The sequence below is a fragment of the Simochromis diagramma genome, unplaced genomic scaffold, assembly GCF_900408965.1.
Source record: "Simochromis diagramma unplaced genomic scaffold, fSimDia1.1 OVJJ01000816.1, whole genome shotgun sequence".
NCBI classification, from domain to species: Eukaryota; Metazoa; Chordata; class Actinopteri; order Cichliformes; family Cichlidae; genus Simochromis; species Simochromis diagramma.
The window spans coordinates 14280954-14289702 of NW_024386908.1; the positions used below are offsets into that span (position 1 = coordinate 14280954).

Consider the following 8749-nt stretch of genomic DNA (forward strand, 5'->3'; position numbering starts at 1 on the left):
AGGCTCACATGCGGAATAAAGCGGAAAAAAAGTGCGAGAGAGAGGGTGAGAGAAAGAAAGAAAAAAAAAAAGAAAAAAAAAACCGGCTCGCGATAAGGAGCCGGCTCGCGTTGTTCACGTCAAAGAACCGGCTCTAAGAGCCATTTCGTTCGCGACCGACCCATCACTAATGTTTAAGGAGGACAGCGTCTGTCTAAACAACAAAAAGCAGAAGAAGAAGAAGCACCATTTAGCTGCCAGATAAAAAAAAAGGAAGGACCAGGACACGGTGTCAGAAAAGAAAATACGGTACTGTTCGTTTCTTCAGACGATAAGTGATAAGCTGTACCCAGTTCATAAAGCATGCAGATTGTTCATGTTGAGTCTAAGCAAGTCTCCTGATTATCTAGTAAACAACAGCACCCTCTGCTGTTCCTAAGGAAAATTGACAGAGTTTCAAGTGTAACGTCATTGCTGGTTCAGCTGGGGGCAAGGTTGCATCATTAACCACAAGCTGAAATCAGTGCAGAGCACTAAAGCATGACAGGTTACATCCAAAGACTGAAGCTTGGTGCCGCTCCTGCTTCGCTAAAACTCATTTTAAGCCTCTGATGAGTCAAACCACTGAGATCACGTGATCCAGCTTTGCTCGGGGTCGAGGAGCTGAGGGGTCAGGGTATGGGAAAAAGGAAGTGGGGATCTTTTTGGACACCAAATATCCAACTGTAGTCCTTACACTAGAGACGGCTTTTGATCTGACCACAGGCTTGGACAGTGTTGACACAACCAAACTAGACCCCGCAGTTGGGGGCAGGAAACTGCGTCCCCTCTCCACTTTCTCATGATTGAACACTGATGTTGCAAAAGCACATGAAGTCTTCAATCAGGGTAAATAACTGCACTCGGATGCCTTCTCTTGAAGCCACGACAAAGAGAGAAACTTGTCAAGACTCAAGTACACACACGCACACATCCTTTGGGGATGAAAGAAAAGTGTCAGCATCACGGCACAGTCTTACCCTTAAAGGAGGGAAGCAGTCGGGCCATTCCTGGGCCAGAGTAGGAGAGAAGACAGACAGCATCTTGGGAATCTGTATACAGTGATGTGAGTCATGTGTGCAGTGTGTAGTACCTACGTATGCCTAACATTTATTGCAGGGAGAGTGGTGTTTATAGTGTCGGACACAGGCGAGCAGGCACCTGGCTTCTTTTATTGTCAAAATGCGTACTCCCTTTGGGTCTGCTTGCTGATGAGCTGTTCAGGGGTGTCAAACATAAAGCGCAGGGGCCAGAATCGGTTCAAGAAAGACTCTAATCCAGCCCACTGGACAAAATAGTTTCAGTTTTTCTGCTATTTACTACAGAAAGTATCTATACCAAATAGAAAAAAGTGCGAAAAAAGCACTTTTTCTGTAATTTTACACATTTATCAAGTTTCACTGGTTCGGTCCACTTCAGACCAAAGTGGGCTGTATGCAGCCCGTGGTGTAAAATGACTTTGTGTCAGTTCTAGATGGATAATGAATTTGACTACTTTTAGTCTCTACTTCAGCGCTGCTGGCAGCATTCACAAATTCAGTCTACTGTGCTGCGTAGGAAGCTTCTTTATTCATGCGTATTTTTACATAATTTCACCTGCTTTGTTTGACAGCAGGGTTGTCACTATAGCCAGGTTTTTACTATGCTTGTGAGTTTTTTTTTTGTTTTTTGTTTTTTTAAATGAGATATAAATATCTGCTCATTTTTATATATCATAATATTGTAAATAATTGTGTAATTGCTTTTGTAATCTTTTGTATAGTTTTAGTAAACACTTCCACAAACATATATTTACTCCTTTTGTTCTGTTTGAAAGGAGACGATCTTGCCATGCAATACTACGTTAAACGATTCCCTTAAACGAATCCGAGACCCTATCATTGTTGTTGTGTTTTTAGAAATTTCAGTAGAAACATAAGTGGAGAAAGTTTTGTGTGACAGATGGGTAGAATTGAATTTCCAACTGAAAGTTCAAGGCTGGAAATTAAAATATATGTTTGAAGGCTATAATTTCTAAATTAAAAAATATTTTGGTTTTCATGACAACGACTGGTGCTAGTTTAATAAATCAAGTTTGTCAATTTTATAGCCCTTTGGGAATATAAACAGGAGGTGGCCAATTTTGGCCATGAACAACCTGAGAGGGAGTTTTTCTTGTTATCTTCACTGCACAAAAATGTAATGATGCATATATAATTGTTTTGAGGGAAGGCTCAGAGGAGGTTGGAGATTGTTACCATCATGGGTTCATCCGATCAGAATGAGAATGAACAGTCATCAATCACAGGTTTCTCCTTTTATTTGAATAATCAGTAGGGAAAGACACACATGGACTGCTGATTCTAAAAGGAAACAAAGTGTGATTTAAGTCACTCTGGAACTCAAAACGTTACATGAACTCAGGAGACTCAAACAGAAACTCACCTCAGCTGCCGCCCCATGTGGGAGTGAAGAAAGAGTGAGCTGTAGGTGAGTGCAGTCCTTATTTAACAGGTGACAGGTGAGCGCAATTAAGGGCACGGACCACACCCAATCAAAGGTGAGAAAAACAAATAAGGTGCAGTGAGTGTGCTGAAAGGTGAGTCTTTACAACAGTAATCATTAATACTGTTAAGTATTGCTATACATTTAACAGCAATGATGGTTAGTAAATAAATCAGATTGCATGTAATATTTGCAAAAAGAAAATAGGGATTTTATCTCTTTGTAGATCATTACATTTATGTAATCTAACTGGTATTGAAAGGGTTAAAATTCTGAACTTGAATGAAATTTTGGTTTTAAGGACCAGAACTGATTCTTATTTAAAAAAATCAAGTCAATGAAAGTAGAAAACTGTTTTAATATATTTGAATTTTATAGCATTTTGTGAATGTAAACAACAGGTTGGTCATTTTTGGCCACGAACAAGTCGAGTGGGAGTTTTTCTGTCACTGTGCAAAAATATATTAACGCATAAAAATCATTGATACTGTTAATTATTGATATAATTGTAGTTGCAGTGACGGTTAAAAATAAATCAGGTTGCATGTATTACTTGGAAGAAAATGGGATTTTATGATTTTCTCTGTTTATGAATACTTACAAATGAACAAGCTGAGAGAAAGTTTGCTTTATTTTGCTTTCCCTGCACAAAAATAACAATAGGAAAAAAAAGTCACTGTTGATGTTAATTGATTACACGTCCCAGACTCTGCTATTAATAATACAAGAAAATCCAGTAGCAATGCAAATATATGAAAGTGAGTTTTGAGGTTGTCTTCCAACAAGTGCATTATACAAACAAACTGGTGTTTCAAGGTTTAAAAATGTAAAAAATAAAGGGTTTTTTATATTTATAAAAAGAACTGATGTTAGTTTAAAAATGTATGCAGAAAAATAGCACAAAAACCCCACAAAAAAATAATAAAAATTACACACCTAATCTGTTGATGGACACTTTTGGCCAAGAACAAGCTGAAAGGATAGTGATTTTGAAGAAACCCAGAGGGTTAGTTAATTAATTAAAGACACATTTATTTATTTATTTATTTATTTATTTAATTTAAAATGTAATTAATTATTGACACATATAATAAATTCCTTCAAGAAATGAATTCATGTCCTTCAAGAAGACAGACAAATACAGCAAAAAAGGAAAACCGTAAAACACAAAGAGGCCAAATATGTAAAGAAATTCAAAGAAAGAACGATGTTACACTTTCCCCCTTCAAAAACAGGTGACACTGGTTAGCAATAGAGTCTGTGTCGGCCCTCTGACTACTTCAGCTGAGGGAACAACTCAGACCAGCTCATGTTTGCCATACCAAGGTCATCATCATCAAGACTAGACAAGCTAATATCCAACAATATCTTGTTCAGGTTGTCGTTCAAGGTATCTGAGACGAGGCCCTCTGTGATTGAGGGACTGGCTGGTGCGCCTCCTCCCCACAAAAGCTTTCTGGAGTAACTACTTGTGAAGCATCCGGTGGGTGACTCTGCTGGTCCGGTCACTCTGGACGGAGCGGATTTGAGAAGCTCAGTTGGGGAGTTAAACAGAGGCAAGTCTTTAAAGGGAGTGATGCTGAAGCTGAAGGTGGTGTTGTCGTGTTGTGGAGTAACTGTGGGACCACCTGGTGTATGAACAGGAAAAAACATCAAACGGTAATTGAAACTGGAGCATCCCTGCAATCTATTTAACTATGTTACATTTTCCCCCTCATGTGGTAGCCAGAACCCTCCAGCAGCAAAGCAAATGTAAAAGAAACTTGAAGTTAAATGCTCCTAAACTACTGCAAAAAGGAGGTCTGAATAAGTCTCCAATAAGAAATTTAAAATGACAGCATCAAGTGGGCCTTATTTGAACTTGTTTTGGTATAATCATAGATATGCTTCTGAATAGTTGGGTAAAACAGACAACCAGAGTAAATTTCTAGAGCACTAGGATCGTGATATTTCTTCCTACATCAACAGCCTTGCCTTCTGTTGAGAGAAATCCTCTTCAATATGGACAGTTCGGATGGTTTAAATAGTGTCAGATCTAGATTTGTTTCTGTCTTGCTGCTTTGGTGTGGGCCTAATCATGTAGTGTTTACACAAAGAAAAAAAAAGGAAAAAGAAACAGGTGACACTGCTTAGCCATAGAATGTGTTTCGGCCCTCTGGCTATTTCAACTGAGGGATGAACTCAGACCAGCTGATGTTCGCCATACCAAGGTCGTCATCATCCAGACCAGAGAAGCTAATATCCACCAATATCTTGCTCAGGCTGTCGTTCATGGTATCCAAGACGAGGCCCTCTGTGATTGAGCGATTGGCTGCTGTGGAACCGCCTCCCTGCAGAAGCTCTCTGGAGCAGCTACTTTTGAGGCATTCGGTGGGCGACTCTGCTGGTCCGGTCACTCTGGAGGGAGCAGATGTGAGCAGCTCTCTTGGGGAGTTAAACAGAAGCAAGTCTTTAAAGGGAGTGCTGCTGAAGCTGAAGGTGGTGTAGTCGTGTTGTGGAGTATCTGTGGGACCACCTGGTGTATGACTAGGGCTGAAGTCCAGAATATTTTGACTTCCTTTGCCCACTGGGGTCACTTTAAAAGATGCAACATAAGAAGGCAGCTTGCTGGGGGTGGATGAGGTCAAATGGCTGCTACTTTTTATCGGGGTTTTGAATGAGAACTCCCTATCTGGGCTTTCCTGACTATGCTTGTCTTCATCCAGCTCAATATGTGGATTGTCCTGGAATGTCGAAGCATTGGAGGCTACGCCAGAGTCAAAGAAATTACTTTCGTGGCAGAGGAGAACAGGCTCTTCATTCACAGGGTGAACAAAACACTGTTTGCGCCGTGAGCTGCTGGCTTGTCTCTTTGGAGGAGCTTTGGGGGTCTCGCATTTAATTGGAACACATACCAGCTCCTCCTTCACTTCTACCTTAAAGTCTGTATTCTTCTGAGGAGAGATCATCACAGCTGGGGAATCAGTTTGTGTCACCTGTCAGACATGCAACCATTCCCATTAAAATCTTAGTGGTATGGGCGAAGTTCATACTCATCTCTATGCACATAATGTTGTCAATGTAAACTCTAGGGAGTTCCAAGAAATACTTGTTTTGAAAAGCAGTTTGCAACTTGCATAGCTTATGAAGTAAAACAACAACAACACATTTTAAAAAAGCTGAAATATATGAGAAATTCATTACCTTCGGTGCTATGCGGACTCTCTTTGTTCCTCGTGAATTGTTCCCCTTCTGCTGGGAGCAGGGCGGAGGAAAAGGGGTAGAAGTGGATGGCAGGTAGACAGAAGGAGTGACGGGGAGCTGTATGGGCACTAAGCAGGAATCGGTTCGAGGCAGAAGAGGTTTCATCTTTCTCTCTGAACACAGAAAACACATCAACATTGCACTACACATTTCCAAACTAAACAGCAATTTGCCAACCTCTGACTTTTCTCAAGTCTCAAATTTATAAAAGAACTCATACATTTCTTTTAACTCACCAGAGCTAGTTGGTGTTTTTCTTGCATCTGGAAGTGTCCTCTTTTGGTGCTGTGAAAAGTAAGATGAGACAGAAATTATATCAGTTAGGAGCCTTACTGTGCTGCCACCTACCAACACTGTAACTTGGCGTTCTGTCCAAAATTTGTCCCTTGATAGCTGACCCTACATCTTTACCCTCAGGAAAGGACTAAAAGGAAGTTTTATGATTGTATGGATACCAGAAATTAGAAGAAACAAGTGCTCTTAAAGCACATTAGCCTTTCAGACTGACTTCAGCCTCTCTGCTTCCCTGCTGCTCTCGTCTCCTCCTGCAACAAAAACAGGTGTAGCTACACTCTGTGGGTCTGAAAGTCTGGTGACAAATAGATTCATGAACGTTCCGATTTTTCTGAGGTTGTGACTTGAAGATGGCTCCTGAAGAACTAAAAGAAAAGAAAAAAGAAAGGGGCTAAATCAGTCTTACTTGATTAGCCAGTAAAAGCATTGGCACAGGAACAGTGGCAGTCACTGGATCACAGCCCGGCTACAGAGAGAGATGTGAAGTGAGATTAGGGGGAAAATAAGATGAAAAACAACATGAGGAATCTCAAAACACTCTCAAGGTGTCAGCCATAAAAAAACAAACAATTGAAAGACAAGGATCCAAGAAAAATCATTATATAAACACAAGGTAAAACAATAAGCATTTAACAAGCATTCTTGCAACAAAACATTCAGGCCAAGTACCACAAATGTTCCCAGATATGACCGATGTAAAAGCAACGAGTCAGCTGCACTCACCTTGTACACATGATCAAGTGTGAGGCATCGATTGGCTTCAGGTCGGATAGTCCAGAAAGACTTTTTACCATCTGGAGACGTTTCACGAATGAACATGTCATGCACAGAGAAGTTATGGCGGATGGAATTCTGCAATTATAAATGAAAAAGTATTTGAAAACTGCTGCTTGCTGCAGAGCTGTGAACATATCACACTTTCAGCAGCTCTGAAGTACCTTCCAGCCTGGTTTGGCCACATCTCTATAGTAAGGGAAGTTGTCCTCAATCCACATGCAAATCTCTTTGAGGGTCATCCTCCTGTTCTTTCTGCTATTGATAGCAAACTGGATCATGACCATGTAGGAGTATGGTGGCCTCTCTGAAATGGGTTGCTGAGGAGCTTCTGCACTGGTATGTGTATTGTGTGCCTATATGACAAAAAAAACAAACAACAGTCAGTAAATTTGACAGCATAACTATTTTCTGTAATCAGACTACTATTGCTGTCATTATAAATCACAACCATGACCAATTGGTTAGGAAAGAGAGTTTGGGGAACATAAAGCAACATGTCTGGGGTTAATGTTGCCTTCAGACAGGTTTGTGTCGGCACATAAAAGGGGGAAAAAAAGCAGGTGACAAGAAAATGCACCGAACCTCAAAAGTCTGTAAAGAGTTTTGGTTCTCCTTGCTGCTGAGCTGCTTTGTAGAGTTTGGCTCCAAGGCACATGTGCTCATCCTACCCAACCACTTAAGGTCGGTAAGGCTGTCGTCAAAGGGACCGCAGTTTACATCCTTATTCACTAGTAAAGTAAAAGGGGAAAAAACATTGTTGCTTAAACAGAGGAGGAGTTAAATACAGATTATCAAATCAGACAGAGAGAAAAACAAGCACTAAATTCCAAACTTATACTTTAAGTATTATCCTAAACATTACAAAAAAAATTATTTTTCCGTGCATGGTTTAATTTCAGTTAGGAGTTTGTCACCTGGGAAACTGCGTGTAGTTTCAGCTTTGACTTTATGTCCTTCTGTACTCCTTGTAGCAGCCGCTTCAGCAGCAGACTGAGGATCAGCTCCATAGTCCCACTTGTTGCCACTCCCACTCAGAAGAATGAACTTGTTTGGGCCCTGGGCACCACATTCCTTGCCTTTAGCTGTGAGGTCCCCAATAACGCTTTGAACTTCTGCTTTTTCGGGACTGACAACCACCTGAGTATCAGACTTGGATGGATGGTCCATGATGCGGATACCACCAGGAAAGCTCTGAACAGCAGCTGGTATTGACGGATCTTTGGAGCCTGATTCTCCAGGCTGTGAATCCGTCGCATTTTGATGAAAAGGCAGTTTTCTTCTTTTGAGAATCAGGGGTCTCCTCGGGCTCCGTCTCATGGTCAGATCATTGAAATGTGCCAAGTTGTTCAGAGGTATTCTGCACAAAAAACACAAACGAGCCTGAACAACGAAGATTAACTGTTACAACAAGAGTTAACAGTAACGGTAACGTTTCGCTGGGAGATGGAAATTATCAAGTCAGTTACTGGCGTTAGCCATCAAGCCCGTTCACAGCAATTCGGTCTAGATCAACTCGGAAAACTCACCGATTTAGCTCAAATAATGATCATAATAAAATACTAAGCATTTAACGCTAAACGGGTTAAATGTTATCTAGATAAAACTAAGGTCCGCACCTTCTTTTTATATCGTCAACTCCTCACTTTAGCGGCCTTCGGTTAGTGACGATTTCCAGCTTGTAGAACAAAAGACGTTAGCCAATGTTTTTAACTGTATGAAACGTTGCCAGGATTATATTTATTAGCAATCAAGATGTTCGTATATAATAGCTACGACACTAGAGAATTTTTGTCTGGATAACCATTTTGACAATTAATGAAACATTACCATATAACTTACATTAAAGTTAAGTATTTTTCCCGATGTAACAAGTCAAAATATATTCTAGTGAAAACCTCAATAGACTCAAATGAAAAACTTCAGACATAATTTG

General features: G+C 40.5%; 1 protein-coding gene across 4 annotated transcripts; it reads right to left on the minus strand.

Moving 5' to 3' along the window:
• Positions 1-3558: 3558 nt before the first annotated feature.
• LOC120736126 (forkhead box protein M1-like) lies at positions 3559-8164 on the minus strand. 4 transcript variants are annotated; one of them, XM_040036109.1, is made up of 9 exons: positions 7731-8164; positions 7399-7544; positions 6978-7169; positions 6763-6891; positions 6446-6505; positions 5982-6030; positions 5686-5858; positions 4709-5477; positions 3559-4130 (listed from the first exon to the last, which is right to left on the minus strand). In XM_040036109.1, the coding sequence occupies exons 1-9, from the start codon at positions 8131-8133 to the stop codon at positions 3778-3780; spliced, it is 2274 nt and encodes a 757-aa protein (XP_039892043.1). In that variant the 5' UTR covers positions 8134-8164; the 3' UTR covers positions 3559-3777. The 4 variants fall into 4 exon arrangements, with proteins under 4 accessions (XP_039892043.1, XP_039892045.1, XP_039892046.1 ...); XM_040036111.1 differs by lacking the exon at positions 6446-6505 and having other exon boundaries at positions 3560-4130; XM_040036112.1 differs by having other exon boundaries at positions 4014-5477.
• Between the last annotated feature and the right edge of the window lie 585 nt (positions 8165-8749).

Bases quoted from the DNA above. Each gene is read 5' to 3' on its own strand.
- LOC120736126 (XM_040036109.1), bottom strand. From the start codon at position 8,133: ATGAGACGGAGCCCGAGGAGACCCCTGATTCTCAAAAGAAGAAAACTG. The intron at 7,545-7,730 runs GTGACAAACTCC...TTACTTTACTAG, and splicing joins AACTACACGCAGTTTCCCAG to TGAATAAGGATGTAAACTGC. The intron at 5,478-5,685 runs GTAATGAATTTC...CATGTCTGACAG, and splicing joins GAGTCCGCATAGCACCGAAG to GTGACACAAACTGATTCCCC.